We start from the raw sequence: 20,802 nt of genomic DNA, 5'->3' as shown, positions 1-20,802 counted from the left end.
CCAAAGAGGGAGAGAATGCTAGAACTAAGGAAAGGGTTGACTGGAGGAGAAGTGAGGAAGCGGAATGGCGAGAAGCAGTGAAACTGGGGAAGAGGTATTAGAATTCTGGAGAAGGTGCAGCGAGCAATGTCATTTTTATGAGGGGAAAGGAGGAGGACCCCTATCTGTCCTGCCCTGCCCCACCCACCTAGCCCTGCTCAGGGCTCACCAAAAATCTGATAACACAGTGTTGCATTATTTCTTTAGACATGTTTAAGCTTACCCATCTTTTATTAATGTCAATCATTGTTTGTGTTGGTTTTATTAAAATAAGGGTCTTTATTTTAAAAGTGCTTTTCACCATGCTATGTCAAAAGAGACAAAAATAAAAAGCTTTATTGAATAAGGACCTTTGTCTCAATATCTTGCTTTAAAAATGATTTTATATATCTATATATATTTATCCATACATCTAAGAGCCTGATTCACAAAATAAAAGAAAACTTAGTAAATCATGCCCTAAGTTTGTGTTTCTTAATGCATAACACATATTGTAAAGTTCATAGAGATAAGTACCAGATACAAAATCTTTATAGCTTGCAAGAAGATCCATAGAGGCAAAAGTAGGGATTTGCTGTTGACTGGTAGGTGTCAAGGTACTTAATATCACACTGCTCTCTCCAAGTAACCGGTAATACTCAGCCATGGCTTCATTCACCTATTGTAAAATGAACACATTATTTTACACAGTGACAGCAAATTCTTGTGTACGATTACAGAGGAGAAAAAGTTATGATAGATCAACTAATGCAGAAAATAAGAACCTAGGGTTCTGTTTCCTAAGGCAAAGTTGATGACCTGTAACAGGGGTTGTTCTCTTCTCCATACATAGGAGAGGAATGCAGCCACGCTCAAAGGTGATATCACCAGAAAGAGCCTTGGTGCAGATCGCTTTCCTTGCTCAAAGACATCAAGACTTGATATCTCCGAGCATGTGCGGGGATTCCCATGCTGCCGCAGACTCCCTCCTCCCACTCAGTTCTACAAAGCTAGCAGTAATGGAGGAGGCTAGGGCTATTCAGCTTGGAGAAGAGACGGCTGAGGGGAGACATGATAGAGGTATATAAATTAATGAGTGGAGTGGAACAGGTGGATGTGAAGCGTCTGTTCACGCTTTCCAAAAATACTAGGACTAGGGGGCATGTGATGAAACTACAGTGTAGTAAATTTAAAACAAATTGGAGAAAATTCTTCACCCAACGTATAATTAAACTCTGGAATTCGTTGCCACAGAAAGTGGTGAAGGCGGTTAGCTTAGCAGAGTTTAAAAAGGGGTTGGATGGTTTCCTAAAGGACAAGTCAATAAACCGCTACTAAATGGACTTGGGAAAAATCCACAATTCCAGGAATAACATGTATAGAATGTTTGTACATTTGGGAAGCTTGCCAGGTGCCCTTGGCCTGGATTGGCCGCTGTCGTGGACAGGATGCTGGGCTCGATGGACCCTTGGTCTTTTCCCAGTGTGGCATTACTTATGTACCCAATGATATGTAGATTCTTTTTTTTTTTTTTTTTTAGAAGATAGGTTGTGAGCGAGTGTGGTTGCATTCCCCTGCATTCTACAGAGATCTCCTGTTACAGGAAAGCAACTTTGCTTTCTCCATTGACAGAGTAAGGAAACGCAACCACAGCCAAAGGTGAGTCTCAAGTTGAGGGCCACCTTTGGATGGTACTGTGGTAGCTAGGTGTTAGTTAAATGGGAGGAGGTTAAGAAACATGCAAGGGTCAGCATGAAGCAAAAAAGATTTCTGAGGCCTGCTTGGTCGAACGCTGCATCTTGGGACAATGACAAGTCCAAGCAGTAATGCTTACACTGTAGCCCAAGTCACAGCCTTGCAAATATCAGTGATGGACGCTGTTTTGATGTTTGCTACGGAGGCTGCTTTTGTGTGGAACTGATGTGGGCCTAAGCAATCTAGGGGTTGTAGAAATGTAGTCTGATATCCAGTTGGCTAAAAGATGCTTAAAAGCACGATAGCCAGGATTCTTTGGATTAAATGTAATGAATAATTGTGAAAACTTCCTGATGTCTGTTGTGTGGTCCAGGTAGTACAGCAATGCACAACTGCAGTCTAGGGTGTGAAAGGAAAACTCTGTTTGCATAGAGCGAGGAGGAAGGGGAAACATAGGGAGAATCATAGTTTGGTTGAAATGAAACTCTGAAATATTATGCAAAGATTTTGGATGGGTTTGAAGAAGCCCCCTATTACGGTGGAACTGAGTTCAGTTTGTGGCTCAGGGAGTCCAATTTTGATTTTGATTGGTAGGAAGGCAAGCGGCTTGACAAGATATACCATTTTGTAACTCTAGATCCCAGCCCCCTGACAGTCAGTGCTATTTAACCGTCTCCTGGCTGATTTAATAGCATTTAGCCGGTTAACCGCTAATATTCAGTGGGAGCCAGCAGTTTATCTCTGCTGAATATTCATGGTTAGCGCATAGTGGCTAACCAGCTATATCGAAAGATGCTGATATTCAGCGCTGGATTAAGCGGTTAAATAGGACGGCGTAAACAGCAGTCCTATCATTAACCGCTAGGAACTTAACTGGTTAGCGTTGAATATCTGCTTAACCGGTTAAGTTCCGATGGCCAAAAATGAAACTGGATATTCAATGCTGGTCACCGGAAATAGCTCGGCATTGAATATCCGAGGTCAGCGCTGACCGTGACGCTTATGTGGGCTGCCTCCCGCAAGCTGAACATCGGTCCCTCGATCTTTAATGCTTCTCGGCAGAAGCGTAAGGAGTCCGATCCGCCTTGTTTGGTTATGTAGAACAAGGTAACTTGATTGTCTGTTCTGATGAGAATAATTTGGGAGTAAATGCAAGGAGAAGGGTGTTGAAAACGGTCTTGAACTTTAAAAGATTTATTTGCAGAGTGTGTTCATATGTGTCCTACAAACCTTGGATTTTCCAGATGCACAAGTGAGCTCCCCAGCCTATTGATGACACACGTATGGTCAGAGTGAGCTGAGGCAGAGGAAGGTGAAAGGGACAGTCAATTATAAGGTATTCTATTTGAAGCCACCATCATAGGGAGGAATGAACTGGTATAAATGAGGACAATTTTCAAATTGTTTGCATTGGGTCAAAGATCACATATACATCTTACCTGTGAGCTTTGCATCAATTTTGAAAGCAAATGCAAGCATGTTCTTTCACTTTGAAACTTACCACTGTGCAAAGTCTGTATAATCACTTGCACCTGCTTTTTCTGTAAATAGAATTTTATGTGCAAAGATATGAAAATGCATTCTCCTCCAACCTAAATGCTCCCAGGAATGCTGTCTCACAAAGTGCAAAACTTGACTGTATTGAGGAAGGGTAAATTTCAAAGAGCTGATTATCGTTTGTGTACATTGCTTTAAAATTGCCTTCCCCATGTAAACAGCAGTGTATAGCAGAATAAAAAATGCACAGTGCATATTAATGGTTCAGATGGCAAATGTCTTTGATAATGGAATACAATAATGTTAGTATTACTACACTTTTCAGATGTATTTACTAATAAAATATTTCAAAAGTAAAGTAATACATGATTACATTTTCAATATATAATCTTTCACTATGAATAACATTCTTCTAGATATCCACTTTCATCAGATTACAGAAATTACATTTATTTATTTGGATTTTGCTCACACCTTTTTCAGTAGTAGCTCAAGGTGAGTTACATTCAGGTACTCTGGATATTTCTCTGTCCCAGGAGAGCTCACAATCTAAGTTTGTACCTGAGACAATGGAGGATTAAGTGACTTGCCCAAGATCACCAGGAGCAGCAGTGGGATTTGAACCGGCCACCTCTGGATTGCAAGACCGGTGCTCTAACCACTAGGCCACTCCTCCACTATAGCAACATTCCATGCAGAATCTCAAATAGTAGCACATTCCATATAGACTCTCAGATAATATCAACATTCCATATAGAAATAGTAGCAACATTCCATGTAAAATCTCAGATAGTTGCTCAAATAATTTATTTGGAGTTTGTTCACACCTTTTTCAGTAGTAGCTCAAGGTGAGTTACATTCAGGTACTCTGGATATTTCTCTGTCCCAGGAGGGCTCACAATCTAAGTTTGTACCTGAGGCAATGGAGGATTAAGTGACTTGCCCAAGATCACAAGGAGCAGCAGTGGGATTTGAACCGGCCACCTCGGGATTGCAAGACCGATGCTCTAATCACTAGGCCACTCCACGATTAAAGCCTGTGTGCTAAGGGAGAGAAAAACGAAGACAGATAAAGGCCATATGGCCTTTCCAGTCTGCCCATCCATCCAATCTACTATCCCTTTCTCTCCCCTGGAGATCCGATGGGCTTGTCCCATACTTTCTTGTACTCAAGTGCAGTGGCGTAGGAAGGGGGGGCAGTGGGGCGGTCTGCCCCGGGTGCATGCCGCTGGGGGGGGGGGGGGGTGTTGACTCTGCTGGTTCACTGCTTTCTCTGCCCCGTAACAGGTTACTTCCTGTTCCGGGGCAGAGACAGCAAGGAACCAGCGGAGCCGACGCAGCGCCCAGCGACGTGCACTCGGGGGCGGATCGGCCCTCTCGCCCACCCCTCGCTTCAAGTAAGCATGCGCTCCGGGGGGGGAGGGTGCGCAGCGGCGACCCACCCCGGGTGTCAGCTGCCCTCGCTACGGCACTGCTCGTGCAGTCTTCGTCTCCACCACTTACACTGGGAGGCCATTCCACGAATTCATCACTCTTTCCATGAAAAAGTATTTCCTCAGGTTACTCCTGAATCTGTCCCCTTTCACCTTCATCCTATGCCCTCTCACTTCAGAGCTTCATTTCAAATGAAAGACACTTGCCTCCTGTGCATTTACGCCACATAGGTAAAAGTCTCTATCATATCTCCCCTCTCCCGACTTTCGTCCAAGGGGTACATATTGAGATCTTTAAGTCTGTCCCCATTCGCTTTAAGGCAAAGACCATTTATTATTTATTTATTGCATACATTTGAGTTACCACCAAAGGCCTGCACATAGGCATCTAAGACGTTTACAAAAATAAAACAGGAGGCAAAGGGCAGTCAGGGTAAAAGAAAAAGAAGCTGCCGAAAATCTATTTGAAAACTCTGGAATTTGTTGCCAGAGAATGTGGTAAAAGCGGTTAGCTTAGCGGAGTTTAAAAAAAGGTTTGGCCGGCTTCCTAAAGGAAAAGTCCATAGACTGTTATTAAATGGACTTGGTGAAAATCCACTATTTCTGGGATAAGCAATATAAAATGTTTTGTACTTTTTCGGGATCTGGATTGGCCACTGTTGTAAACAGGATGCTGGGCTTGATGGACCTTTGGTCTTTCCCAGTATGGCAATGCTTATGTACTTATGTAATTGCCATCAAATGACCCTGTATCTTATTAAAAATCTATTGACATGGGCTTTTGAAAATTGGCAAACATATATTTGTGCATGAAATTATGTAGCATATATGTGTGTAAATTTATATGTGTTTTGGGTAGGAGTTCCCAGGGGCAGTGCTCTTGTGTGTGTACATCAGGGGCAGACAGAGTACTCTGGACCTCTGGGCACCAAGAGTACTCTGCCCTCCCACCGCCACCGCTGCCACCCCGTGCCACCCCTGCCCCCCACACACACGCTACCGCTGCCCCACACACATGCTATCACCGTCCCCGCAGCCCTTACCTTCCTACATGTCCAGCAGAAAGTCCTACAACAGCATGGATGCTGTTCAAAAACACCATCCTGGTGGCCCAGGCCAAACATATTCCACTTATCAGAAAAGGAGGACGGAAAACCAAACAACAGCCGGCGTGGTTAAAAAGTGAGGTAAAGGAGGCTATTGGAGCTAAAAAGGAATCCTTCAGAAAATGGAAGAAGGAACCAAATGAGGAAAATAAGAAGCGGCATAAGGAATGTCAAGTCAGATGCAAAGCGCTGATAAGAAAGGCAAAGAGGGATTTTGAAAGAAAGATAGCGATAGAGGCGAAAACTGATAGTAAAAATTTTTTTAGATACATTAAAAGCAGGAAACCGGCAAAAGAATCGCTGAATGACCAGGGTGTAAAAGGGGCGATCAAGGAAAACAAAGAAATAGCAGAAAAACTTAATGAGTTCTTTGCTTCGGTCTTCACCGAGGAAGATTTGGGTGGGACACCGGTGCCGGACTCGTCAAAGCTGAAGAGTCAGAAAACATATTGAAATATCTGTAAATTTGGAAGACATAATGGAGCAGTTCTGCAAACTGAAGAGTAGCAAATCTCCTGGACCGGGTGGTATTCACCCTAGGGTACTGATAGAACTAAAAAAATGAGCTGGCAGAGCTACTGTTATTGATTTGTAATTTATCCTTAAAATCGAGCGTGGTACCGGAAGATTGGAGGGTGGCCAATGTAACGCCAATATTTAAAAAAGGTTCCAGAGGAGACCCGGGAAATTATAGACCGGTGAATCTGACGTTGGTGCCAGGCAAAATGGTAGAGACTATAATCAAGAACAAAATTACAGAGCACGTTCAAAAGCATGGACTAATGGGACAAAGTCAACATGGATTTAGCGAAGGGAAGTCTTGCCTCACCAATCTGCTGCATTTCTTTGACGGGGTAAACAAACATGTGGACAAAGGTAGCTGGTTGATATTGTGTATCTAGATTTTCAGAAGGCGTTTGATAAGGTCCCTCATGAAAGACTACAGAGGAAATTAGAGGGACATGGGATAGGGGGTAGTGTCTTACTGTGGATTAAAAACTGGTTGAAAGATAGGAAACAGAGAGTAGGACTAAAAGGTCAATATTTGCAATGGAGAAGGGTAGTTAGCGGGGTCCCTCAGGGATCGGTGCTGGGACCTCTGCTTTTTAACATATTCATAAATGACCTAGAGATGGAAGTAACTAGTGAGGTAATCAAATTTGCCGATGACACAAAGTTATTCAAAGTAGTCAAATCGCAGGAAGATTGTGAAAAAATACAAGAGGACCTTACGAGACTGGGAGTCTGGGCGTCTAAATGGCAGATGACGTTTAATGTGAACAAGTGCAAAGTGATGCATGTGGGAAAGAGGAACCCAAACTATAACTATGTCATGCAAGATTCAGCATTGGGAGTCACGGACCGAGAAAGGGATCTAGGTGTCATCGTTGATGATACGTTTAAAACTTCTGCTCAATGTGCTGCAGCAGCTAGGAAAGCAAATAGAATGTTGGGTATCATTAGGAAAGGGATTGAAAACAAAAATAAGGATATTATTCTGCTGTTGTATTGCTCCATGGTGCGACCGCACCTTGAGTATTGTGTTCAATTCTGGTCGCCGCACCTCAAAAAAGACATAGTGGAATTGGAGAAGGTGCAGAGAAGGGTGACAAAGATGATACAGGGGATGGGACGACTTCCCTATCAGGATAGGCTGAAGAGGCTGGGGCTCTTCAGCTTAGAGAAAAGGCGGCTGAGGGGAGATATGATAGAGGTCTTTAAGATAATGAGTGGAATGGAACGGGTCGATGTGGAGCGTCTGTTTATGCTTTCCAAAAATACTAGGACAAGGGGGCCTGCGATGAAGCTGCAGTGTGGTAAATTTTTAAAACGAATCGGAGGAAATTTTACTTCACTCAATGCGTAGATAAACTCTGGGATTCGCTGCCAGAAAAAGTGGTTAAGGCGGTTAACTTAGCGGACTTCAAAAAAGCGTTGGACGGCTTCCTGGAGGAAAAAGCCATAGAATGTTATTGAATGGATGAGGGAATAATACAGTATTTCTAGGATGGCCGGGACAAATTGCTTGTTCTTTTGGCCGCTGTCGTCAGTGACAGGGTGCTGGGCTCGATGGACCATTGGTCTGTCCCAGCATGGCGATGCTTAAGTACTTATGATCTCCCTTCCCACCTTCTTCCATCCCTGCTGCTGCTGCCCGCGTGGCTCCACAGTTTAAAATGATGTCTACGCCCTCTCATGGTAGTCTCGCGAGAGTTTGCGGCCACCATTTTAAACCGCAGAGTTGGCACAGGACAGAGGCAGCGGCGGGCAAAGGCAACCGGGCAGAGCCTCTGGGCCCCCTGGAGCCTCTGGGCCCTCAGGCACTGTACAGTTGCCCAAATGGTCAGTCCGCCCCTGGCGTACATCTGTATATTTAAAAGAATACATTTAAGTTTTCACTGAAAAAGCAGTCCCACAATAAGCAGGTACAAATCCGTGTGTGTATTTTTTCAAAGACAATTTTAAAAAATGATATTTTTTTCCCATTAATGGGGCAGGTGACATTTAAACACAAAATCGCCCGCCTCCTTATACCGGTAGTTTAGTTATGACATAAACTTACACCCTAGGAGCCAGGCCCTTCATATGAAATGAGCTCAGGCCTCCCTGTCTTTTATACCCGATTGGTCTTCTGAATATCTTATGGGCTAACTGTACAAAGCACACTCTGGCTCCCTGTACTTAAATAATCCTGAAACTCCCAACCCTCTCTGTCCTCGGACAGATCTCCCGTGAGAGCTCTGACTGCCTTATTCGCTACTGACTTTTGGCATCTGACTTCTGCCTGAGTCCTGACCTTGAACCTGTTCTGCCTGCCGCGACTTCTGCCTTTTCCTAGATGCTGTCTTTGCCTGCCTTTTGGACTTGGTTCGACACACAGTTCTTCTCCTGCCTCCACATCTGTTCAAAGTCTGGTGTTCATTCCTCTCTCCTGAATCATCCATGCTTCAAGTCCTAGGGGCTGATGAATACTGGAGGAGCTCAACTAGCAGAAAAAGGGGGTTGTTGTAGATGGCCCTGGTGTTCTCTTAGAATGGATCTGGCCTTGTCAAGTCCACCCCTCATACAAATATTAATTAGGCTAGTGGGTCAGCGGGCCAAATAGTGCCTCTCCCCCTAGTGTGGCAAAAAGTATAGAAGTGGCTCGCCCCCTCCATTTTACCAGCCCTGCCTCCCACAAGGAACCTAAGTGTCTGGTCTAGGATTCAAGATCCAGCCCCCTGTCAAACCCCAATTTGACTATAAAAATCCTTGGTGGGCAGGAGTGATCCCCATTTGCTCCTACCCTGGATGCCACAATGATTCGTGTGTCTGAACCCAATTTTTGAAAAATGGGGGCATCCAGACAGGAGCAAGTGTCACTAAGGACTTAAAGATTATAGGAGTTAATTTGGTTCGGACAAGGGTTTGGTGGAGGTGAAGACTGGATCCTGGGCCACAGACTTAGAATCTTTGTGGTGAAGGGAGCAGGGCTAGGAACATAGAAGAATGAGCCTTACTGGTGGGGGGGGGGGGGGGGGGGGGCTTCTAATCAACACTTTTGCCCTGCACTAGGTTATGGAGGATGCTGTTTGGGGCACCAGCCAAATAGGGACTTAAGAGCTCCCCGGGTAAGGGGAGTTCCTTGATAAAGGGTCAGAGGATGGAGGGCCATTGGCCCAATTTGTATCAGAAGGGGGCAATGGAGTGCAATTTGTTTTCAGCTGCCACCCTTTAATATTGTCCCAGGTACACTGTCTCCCACTTAAGGGATCGAATGGGACAACAGTAACTATTTTTTTTTTTTGTTACATTTGTACCCCCGCACTTTCCCACTCATGGCAGGCTCAATGCGGCTTACATGGGGCAATGGAGGGTTAAGTGACTTGCCCAGAGTCACAAGGAGCTGCCTGTGCCGGGAATCGAACTCAGTTCCTCAGGACCAAAGTCCACCACCCTAACCACTAGGCCACTCCTCCACTGTTGCTACTATTTGAGAATCTACATAGAATGTTGCTATTCCACTACCAACATTCCATGTAGAAGTCGCAGATCACCAATGTGGCCGCGCAGGCTTCTGCTTCTGTGAGTCTGACGTCCTGCACGACGTCAGACTCACAGAAACAGAAGCCTGCGCAGCCTTCTACATGGAATGTTGCTAGTGGAATAGCAACATTCCATGTAGAATCTCCAATAGTATCTATTTTATTTTTGTTACATTTGTACCCTGCGCTTTCCCACTCATGGCAGGCTCAATGCGGCTTACATGGGGCAATGGAGGGTTAAGTGACTTGCCCAGAGTCACAAGGAGCTGCCTGTGCCGGGAATCAAACTCAGTTCCTCAGGACTAAAGTCCACCACCCTAACCACTAGGCCACTCCTCCACTATACTTCTAGAGATGCAGTTAACTTTTCAGGGTCAACAGAAAGTAAGTCACCTTAACCCTTTTACCTACAAATGCAAATAATTTGCATATGATGGATGTTTTATTTTTGCTGCATATTGAGCCTGGTTTATTTTGCATTAAAAGCCATATTAACATGATTTAACGTGCATTAACAGCAATTAAACACAGCTTAGAAAACAAGCCTGTACATGGTATTTCACTCATACCTGTGTAGCAGCTCTTATTGCAATCCAGGCCTTCAGTCTGCATATTTCTGATTTGCTAAGAGTTACCTCATTTTCATTGATTGTATTAGTCTGAAAAAACAAAAATCATTGTCCATAACCTATAACAATAGTTTAACAAACAATAGCAACAACATATTAGGAATGGGTGAAGAAGTTTGGATTCAGGATAAAGTCCACTAGAAGCATAATTCACATATTTTTAAAAGCTTAATTAAATCTCTCAGTTATTTGCATAGGGGTAAAAAGCGGCCTTAGTGTGTTTTTATACGGGTTTTCCCCATGCACTAAGGCCATTTTTACTGCAGCAGTAAAGTGGCTGATTTTCCTTTTTTTTTTTTTTAATTAATGGCCATGCGATAATGTCAGGGCCGGCCCAAGGCAAGATGCCACCTAAGGTGGAGATAACATGCGCCCCCCCCCCCCCCCCCATTCGTGACGTTTTACCTCATAGTGACGTTCCAAACCTGGCAGCGATTCCCATACGCTGCCCTGCCACCCCCAGCACTCGCCTCTTCCCTTTACTGCGGCTGCCTGAGCCTCTGACGAAACAGGAAGTTATATTAGAGAGGCAGTCACAGTAAACGGAAGAGGCGGGTGCCGGTGGCGGCAGGGCAGCGTATGGGAATTGCTGCCGCTGATGGGTTTGGAATGTCACCGTGAGGAAAAACACCGCGAAGGGGGAGATGCCGCCCCTTTGAGTTGCCGCTCCTGATGAGTGCCGCCTGAGGCGGCCTAATGGTTGGGCCACCCCTAGCTAATGTTGCCATTAGTGTGCAAATATAGGAATATGATTCACTGTATATGGTTGTGAAACAGAACTAGACATGAATCAAAAACACATTGAAATCACTTTCACAAATCTTTTTGAGGTGCTGAGAGGAAAAGCTTCATACTTCCGTTGCTCTACTGGGTATATTGCCTGAAACTGTATAGTGTATTGGATTCAAAAGTTTTGCAGTTTTTTTAACAGTGAAGTCCGATTTCCATGATTTTCTGCATGTAATTTTTCTGTGCCAAAACTGCCAATGAGCAGATTTACATAATTCTTCAGTTCATTAGTAATTTTGCATAATATTTGTAATTGACTTTCCTCTGAATTCTATATATGGCGCCAAATTGCGTGCACAACTTAATTAACAAGCCAATCAGAACCGTTAATTGTTAGTTAACCAATTAGCAGCACTAATTGTCTTTAAAATTTTCACGCACAACCTTATAGGCATATTCTATAACACGGTGCATGTAAATTCTAATGCGCACATCCAAAAAGGGGGTATGGCCACAGGTGTGGAATGGATGGGCTGTGGGCATTCCTAAAACTATGCGCACTGTTACGGAATACACCCGATCTGCACCTAACAGGCGCAGGTATTTAGTCCTGGTTTTAGGTGGCCTAAATGGGTGCGCCTAAATTTCAGGCACAAGAATGACACATGTGCATATTCTATAAAGTGCGCCTAACTTTAGGCGTAGTTTATAGAATAGTGCTGTGTGTAGTTTTTCTGTGCCGATTTTTCAGGCGCCATATAAAGAATTTGGCCCTTTGCAAATACAAAATTATTTGTGCAAAAACCAGCAAAGTTTTATTCATTAAGAAAATCTGTTTTCATCATCTCCATTTCCTCGAATTACTGTGCAGGTAATATTCAGTGGCAACACTCAATATTTTAAATGCTGGTTGCAGCATTTGAATTAATACTTATATTCAGCAGCACTAAATGTACATTGGTAAACACTGTCTACTGCCTCCAATATACATTTAATGTAGGCTTACTATTCAGCAGACCTAAACTACATTACTATGAAAAGGATAGAAAATAAGAAAGAATATTATAATTCCTCTGTATCGCTCTATGTTGCAACCACACTGAGTACTGTATACAATTCTGGCCGCTGTATCTTAAAAATAGATAAAGCAGAATTAGAAAAGGTTACCATGTGTTCGGCATGGTAAACCACAAAATACTACTAAACACCCTAGAATACTTTGGGATCGGGGGAAGAGTACTTAGTTGGATCAAGGGCTTCCTAACCGCAAGAACATACCAAGTGATATCAAATTCGAGCACAACACCACCATGGAAACCAGAATGTGGAGTACCCCAGGGATCACCGCTCTCACCGACCCTCTTCAACCTAATGATGACACCTCTAGCCAAATCTCTATCTATCCATGGCTTCAACCCTTACATTTACGCAGATGATGTCATGATTTACATCCCGTTCAAACACGATCTAACTGAAATCACAAACGAAATCAAACAGTCTCCAAATCATGAATTCATGGGCGGATGCATTTCAATTAAAACTCAACGCAGAAAAAACACAGTGTCTCATCCTCTCGTCACAATATAATACGAACAAACCTACTACCATAAACACCCCAGACTACACCCTCCCTGTTTCAGATAGCCTGAAAATCCTTGGAGTCACAATCGACCGAAATCTCACACTAGAAAGCCAACCGAAAAATACAACAAAGAAAATGTTCCACTCAATGTGGAAACTCAAAAAAGTAAAACCTTTCTTCCCAAGGAAACTATTCCGCTGCCTGATACAATCAACGGTGCTAAGCCACCTAGACTACTGCAATGCAATCTATGCCGGATGCAAAGAACAAATCATTAAGAAACTCCAAATCGCCCAAAACACCGCAGTCAGACTTATATTTGGAAAAATGAAATACGAAAGCGCCAAACCCCTAAGAGAAAAACTACACTGGCTCCCACTAAAAGAGCATATTGCATTCAAACTCTGTACCCTGGTTCATAAAATCATTCATGGCAAAGGCCCGGTCTACATGATAAACCTCATAGACTTACCAACCAGAAATGCAAAAAGATCAGCATGCACGTTCCTGAATCTTCATTACCCTAGCTGCAAAGGACTAAAATATAAATCAACATATGCATCCAGCTTCTCCTATATAAGCGCGCAACTATGGAATGCCCTGCCGACTGCCATCAAAACAATACACGACCTAACTAACTTCCGAAAGTTATTAAAAACCAACTTGTTCGAAAAGGCATACCACAATGATCCATCCTAAATACCAGACAACCAAACCCATACCAGAACGGGACAAAACCGAACTCTCGACACTGGATTGCTTAACTGTACTTTGGCACCAATGAACTTTATCGTTATACCTCTCTACTTCTAATTCCAGGAATGAACTCGCTACACCTGATTGCTTAACCTACTCTGTCACTTAATAACCATTTTGTATTTCTCAATCCGGAAATGGCAATCGCCATTACGGCATTATGTAAGCCACATCGAGCCTGCAAATAGGTGGGAAAATGTGGAATACAAATGCAACAAATAAATAATAAGAAGAAGAGCGATCAAAATGATTAAGGGGGTGGAACTCCTCTCATATGAGGAAAGGCTTATGAGGTTAGGACTCTTCAGCTTTGAAAAGAGACGGCTGAGTGGGATATGAAAGAGGTCTACAAAACGGCGTAGAAGGGAGAAACGTAAATCGATTTTTTTACTCTTTCAAAAAATACAAAGACTAGGGGACACTCAAGGAAGATCCTTTAAAATGAACAGGAGGAAATATTATTTCACTCAACGAACAGTTAAACTCTGGAACTCATTGCCAGAGGATGTGATATCTGGGTTTAAAAAAAGGTTTGGACAAGTTCCTGGAGGAAAAGTCCACAGTCTGTTATTGAGATAGACATGGGGAAAGCCACAGCTTGTCCTTGGGATCAGTAGCATGGAATGTTGTTACTATAAGGAATTCTGTCAGGTACTTGTGACCTGGATTGGCTACTGCTGGAAGTAGGATACTAGGATAGATGGACCAGTATGGCTATTCTTATGTTCTTATGTTATGTTCTTATAACACAGCTGTCGTAACAAAGGAAACCCATGATCAAACCGTGATCCTCGATGGTGTCTATAGTCTACTTAACCTTCACCAAAATTTAGTATAAACATCTTCAGACAAGCCAGAAGAAGGCAACCATGCAAGTTGGCTGGAAGCCATAGCAGAAGATGAGATTCTCAAAGACATGCCGAATACATCATATGGTGAATGTGTGAGATGTGTTTCACTTGCCTGCCTCTGCAAGAATTGTTTCCACTTCATACTGTGACTGGGAAAACAGGCAGGATGAAAAGCCTTCAGCACAGTGGAAGATGGTGTACATTACCAATCTGTTTGACCAAAACAACTACAACAGTTTCACAATTGACAACACTTCATTCCCCATTGACAATAATCTGAAAATTCTAGGTATAATTATAGACAAACATTTAACATTTGATACTCAAGTTTCCTCAGTAATCACAAAATCTTTCAAGTGTCTTTGGAAACTAAAAAGGATCAGACCCTATTTCTCATCAGAAACATTCCGACTATTGGTACAATCATTAACATTATCCCAATTTGATTATTGTAATGCCATATGTGCTGGCTGTAAGAAGTACCTGTTAAAGAAACTTGAAACAGCTCAAAACACTGCAGCCAGGTTCATATATAGAATCTCTCATTTTGAACGTGCCTCCCCTTTATTAATCAAATTACACTGGTTTCCCATCAAAGCAAGAATCACCTTCAAATTATGTACCTTTATCTTTCAAATCCTGAATGGCACAGCTCCAGATTATATGGTACCATTAATAAACTTACCTCAAAGAAACACTAAATATGAGGCAAGAAACTATCTCAGACTACACCTCCCAAATTGCAAAAAAGTGATTTACAAAACTGTCCGCTCTGCAGACTTCACTTACCTAGGAACGAAATGGTGGAACTCCTGACCACCCAAAATATGAAATATACAGGAATATACTAGATTCCACAAAATCCTCAAATCGCTCCTTCTCAAACAAACCCTCACAAAGAACGACCATGGAAAATGGAAAATAAATGTCTACCACACCCTTGTCCTACTCTTGCCATTTGCAAGCATTTAAACGTTTAGGTCCCCATCTTACAAAGCCAGGATATGCACCTTTAAATGCCTTTTATACACGTATGAAATTCAATTGTAAACTGAAGGCCATAGTGAACCATTTATAGTTGACTGCAGTGGCGTAGCCAAGGGTAGGCCCAGGTGGGCCCAGGCCCATCCACTCTGGGCTCAGGCCCACCCAGTAGCAGCATATCTATGATGTGGCTGGCAGGGATCCCCAAGCCCCACCAGCCAAAAACTCCCAACAACTGTCCCTCCTGCATACCTTGAAAATAGCAGATCTTCGCCTGCAGCAAGCAGCGACTGATACATACTGCTCGCACTGGCCCCACAGCCTTCCCTCTGATGTATTACCATCTAAGCAGAAACAGGAAGTTGCATCAGAGGGAAGGCTGTGGGGCCAACATGAGCTGTGTGTATTAGTTGCTGCTCGCTGCTGGTGAAAATCTGCTATTAAAAAGTTATTCAGGGGAGGGGGGATGTTTGAGAGACCATATGGCATGCAGGCAAGAGAGGGAGAGACCAAATCACTTGTGGGACAAGGCGGAGTTCTTCTGCCCACCCATCTTGGGCCCAGGCCCACCCAAAATTAGGTGTCTGGCTACGCCCCTGGTTGATTGGCTGCAATCCAAGCTAGTGACATCTTACCCTGAAATATCGCTTTTCCTAAATGGCCCAACGGTCTGGGATTCAACTACTACTGAAGAATGAGGAAGCTAGACTTTACCATAGTCAGGCATTGGTGTACTTTGCAGTTATCAGACAGTAATTTCCCAAATTATCATTTGGTAACTACACAGCCTCCGTGTTATCTCTTGGGGGTAGGCCAGACATCTCCATATGCAATTAACACAAAGAAAATATTCTTACTGCTCCTTAATCCCCTCATTTTTTTAACTTGGTGAAATTTTATACGAACCATGATGAGTACTGGTTCGGAGTGATAGTACAGAAAAGTCTGATACATAAATAAAAAATTGTTTTTGAAGTGGCATATCTCAAAGCTGAGTACTATTAAAATAATGTCATGTTATGTTCATAATCTTTTCTATTATGATATACCACTAAATCAAAAAATATATCAAAACGGTTAAAATATATCAATCCCTATATATAAAATCAACTTTATTGTTCATTTGAAACATCTTCCTTCTAGAAACGCTCGATCCTTCCTCCACTTACACTTTCCAAGTTGCAAGAATGTTAAGTACAAATTCCTTTTCGCTTCCACCTTCTCATACGTCAGCACAAAATCTTGGAATGTTCTACCGCGGCAGCTGAAGGAGATAGATGACCACCAGCTCTTCAGGTCATCCTTAAAGATGTATTTATTCAAGATTGCTTATCCAACTGATAATACTTCATCCTAGCCATCCTCACTTCGGCCGTACCCACCTGACCCCCGACTGCACCTACCTCGACTTGCTCCCCTGTTTTATCCACATGTTGTTACCCCTTCCATAGGTTCCTTTATACCTGTACCCGTCCTGAAATGTAACCATTTGTAATTGTGTAAGCCGCATTGAGCCCGCCCTTGTGTGATATAAATGTACTAAAAAGAAATTAATTAATTAATTAATTACATATATGGAGATTTACCGTTTCCTTTATGATTCTCGATTTTGGTGGAGCCACTCCTGTATTCTCATTTGTACCTAAAGAAGCTAGATGAAAATATAACAGTGCCAGCTCCAGATATGCCTTCCTTATCAGTCTACAAATAGAAAGAGAATGTGAGTGATTATTTTACACAATGCCCTAACCAAAAGTATAGCCTCTTATTAAAGCAGAGTATAACATACCAAAAAAACTGCAAGGGAGCAGGACAAAGATGTGATTAAAGCTGGTCAGGTCACATGGCAAAATGTTATACAGTAATCTTGACAAAAGACTGGTGGCATCTTAGACGAACCAATTAGTTAAAATATTCTGTTGCTGAATTTACATACTGACTGTGCAGTACTAAAGCTGAGATTTAGGGGCTCATTTTTAAAACAAAAAAAGTCCCCCCAAAAATTCGTAAGCTGACAGCAGGACAGTTTTCTCTCGCAGACATCCAAGATGTGATTTTCAATGCCTGATTTTAGATGGTTTTCTCCACAGTTCATCTAAATTTCAAGAGGGTATGTTGGGGGCATGTTTTGTGCAGGACATAGGTGGGACAAGGTTAGCACCAAAAGACAGACATTTTTCTGTAATAATGGAACAAAATGAAAATGTCTAGGGCCAAAATTAAGACTTCTTGGCTAGACCTGTTTCAATCATGACTATGTGACCAAAAGGTGCCCCAAATGACTAAATGACCACTAGAAGGAGTAAGGCATAACCCCGTTACTCCCCTAGTTGTCACTGGCTCCCTCCCAACCCCCTAAGATGTGACAGTACACACCAGGCTCTATGATAGCTTCATATATAATGGTCATTCCTGTTACAGAAGCAGACAGGTCCCAGGAATAGCCTAGTGGTCAGTGGACTGTACAGAAGGGGACCCAGACCCATACCCCACTCTAACTGGTACATGTGAGCCCTCCGAAACCCAACAAAAACTTTTTGTACCTACATTTAGGTGACACCTGTAGGCATAAGGGCTACTGTAATTGTGTACAGTTGGGGACAGTAGGTTTTGATGGGTTCGGGAGGGCTCCTCATACAATATAAGGGGGTAACGGTGAGATGTGTACCTGGGACATTCTATGTGAAGTCTACTGCAGTGCACCCTAGGGAGCCCCACTGCTCTGATGGGATGTTTGCGTGGCCAGTCTACTAAGAATGCTGGCCCCTCATATATCCCAATGACTTGTTTTAGTGTGTTTTCCCTTGGACTTTGTTGTTGTTGTTGTTGTTTTCTTCTTGAAAATGAACACAAAAACGTCTAGCAAATGACCATTTTCGAAACAAAATATTGGATGCTTTTCTGGTTTGAAAATTGCCATGTTTGCTACTGGAGTTCTTGAGGTTTTTCACAAAATGTCCAAAATCAGAAATAGAAATAGTGGTCAACTAGGTAAAAGACGGATCTTGAAAAGTACCTTACGAATACAGAGCAAGACAAAAAAATAAAAAAAACCCTAACAGATTCTAGCAGATGACTGTTTTGCGAATTGAATCTGTTTACATTGTAAGTTCCATACCTAAAATTTTGATCATTTCTCTGGCTGGTTTTTATGGCATCCAAGAAGGTCTCAGCAGCTTGTGCTGTCTCAAGATGATCAGCTACCATAATTTGGCGTTCTACTTTACCTGAAAAAAAAATGTGATTAATTTTTTTTTTCTTCTCAAGTAACAAACCGGTAATACTGTCTGGAAACACTAATTCCCTTACTCAGTGGTCTTTTATTAAACTGCAGTAAGCGCTAAGCATGCTTGCCGCAGGTTAAAATGAACTACTGTGGGGTGCGCTCAAGCATCCCGTGGTAATTTCATGATTGGTGTGCGTTACCCACATGTTTGGGGGTGGAAAGTGGGTAAGGCTATGCTAATTGGTTAGCACATGGGCACTGCTGTGCACTAACTGATTAGTTCAGGATTAATGTATGAAACTTACTACCTACAAAACAGGTGCTGGTAAGGGCTAATGGCCATGTGTTAATGGGGAAATTAGCATGTAACATAGTAGCATAGTAGATGACGGCAGAAAAAGACCTGCACGGTCCATCCAGTCTGCCCAACAAGATAAACTCATATGTGCTACTTTCTGTGTATACCTTACCTTGATTTGTATCTGTCATTTCCAGGGCACAGGCCATAGCACTACCCCCGCCTCCCAACCACCAGCCCCGCCTCCCACCACCGGCTCTGCCACCCAATCTCAGCTAAGATTCTGAGGATCCACTCCTTCTGAACAGGATTCCTCTATGTTTATCCCACGCATTTTTGAACTCCGTTACCGTTTTCGTCTCCACAATCTGCCTTTTACCGGCAGCGCCAAAAGTGGCCTCACAGTGCGGGAAAGACCTGCATTGGGGCCACCACAGGCCACTTTTTAGTGCAGCTTGGTAAAAGGACTCCTCAATGGGGTGCAGTGCTACATAACACTACACTGTGAGACTATTCACCTATGTTACAATCTGATCATTAAATAGCTGATTAGGTTGAAAGAACAGGGATGCATAAAATACCCCTGTACTCTTCATTTTAAGATTTGGGAGGCAATGGTGGCCCTGACTGTTGTTGTGTTTCCCTGCCTCTTTGCCCAATTCACACCCTCCCCTCACATTTTCTGGAGGCTTGAAACTGGCTCTTCCTCCAGAATAGCTGTTCTGCTTTCTTCTGGAATTGCATGCCTCTCAACAAGTCTAAGCCACATGGTATTTCCCTGTTATTTTCATGAGACTTGGAGAACACTGCAGGAATATGGGCACTCCGGGGCATATTTATCAACATGGACTATTGTTAAGATGTGTTATTTTACTACTAACTCATGCTATTTTACCACAGGTCTCAGTTTATGTAATGAGACTTAGCTACTAATAACTAGGGTTAACAGTAAACTAACGCATCTTAACAGTAGCTTGTGTTGATAACTTCCCCCTTAATTAAAGAGAAATATCTCCAAAATCACTGCTATATGTAATACAAGTGAGCCATAGAACAATCAGGCCATTGTGACATCACTGATGAGGTTGGCTCTTAGGCATTGGTGGAATGAGGCATTATGACATCACAATATCAGCTCTGGTTACCAGAGACTGAAACTCTTCGCACTAAGGGGGGAAGTTATCAACATGGGCTATTGTTAAGATGTGTTATTTTATCACTAACTCATGGTAGTTTAGCACAGATTCTATTTTACGCAATGAGACCTAGTTCCTAATAAATGGGGTTAACATTAAATAATGTCTTAACGATAGGCCACATTGATATCTTCCCCCTTAAGAGGTTCAAGCTCACTGACAGCAGAAAACAGAACAGTTGTTCAGAAAGTAGCACCAGCAGTAAGCCTCCCAAAAAGGTTGTGGATTGGTGAGAGACAGGTAAGGGGTTCAGACTGACTGGGAGGGATTAAAGGAGTGTGTATACTGGGGGAAAAGAGTGTGAGGGAAGAGCTGGGGGAGAGGGTGTGTCTGGGGGGGGGGGGAAGTGTTTTGGGGAGATGGGCTGAGGGGAAGATAGTGTTGGGAAGTAGACTTTGTTTTAGTTACATGAGTCAATCTGGATAAGCCTCATCAGTGGAAAGGCACCCAACCTTCCAGCTCAGGGTGCTGGCCGTCTTGTCCTAAGATAGACCTGGCTCTCAGACTGAACTTTTTTTTCCCCAACAGGGTAATTTAGTACAATACAAAAAAAAAAAACATTGTACCCCAGATATTCAAAATGGCAAGTCTCTCCTAAGCACACTCCTTCACAAGGTCACATTACATAAGTACGTAAGTGTTGCCATACTGGGACAGACCGAAGGTCCATCAAGCCCAGTATCCTGTTTCCAACAGTAGCCAATCCAGGTCATAAGTACCTGGCAAGATCCCAGAATAGTACTTGTGACCTGGACTGGCTACTGTTGGAAACAGGAT

General features: G+C 43.0%; 1 protein-coding gene across 1 annotated transcript in view; it reads right to left on the bottom strand.

Annotated features, from left to right (window-relative positions):
• Nucleotides 1–20,802, bottom strand: part of LOC115477790 (cilia- and flagella-associated protein 54-like) — a 223,810-nt gene that overhangs the window by 43,325 nt on the left and 159,683 nt on the right. The window contains exons 38-41 of the mRNA XM_030214872.1: nt 18,424–18,532; nt 16,892–17,006; nt 10,344–10,433; nt 556–697 (exon numbers count right to left, since the gene is read on the bottom strand). Coding sequence (XP_030070732.1) covers nt 556–697; nt 10,344–10,433; nt 16,892–17,006; nt 18,424–18,532 — 456 coding nt within the window. The remainder of the gene's footprint in view (nt 1–555; nt 698–10,343; nt 10,434–16,891; nt 17,007–18,423; nt 18,533–20,802) is intronic.

Source organism: Microcaecilia unicolor, chromosome 9 (assembly GCF_901765095.1).
Source record: "Microcaecilia unicolor chromosome 9, aMicUni1.1, whole genome shotgun sequence".
NCBI classification, from domain to species: Eukaryota; Metazoa; Chordata; class Amphibia; order Gymnophiona; family Siphonopidae; genus Microcaecilia; species Microcaecilia unicolor.
Note: the sequence above shows the minus strand (reverse complement) of the source record. Positions and strands in the feature narration are given on the sequence as shown.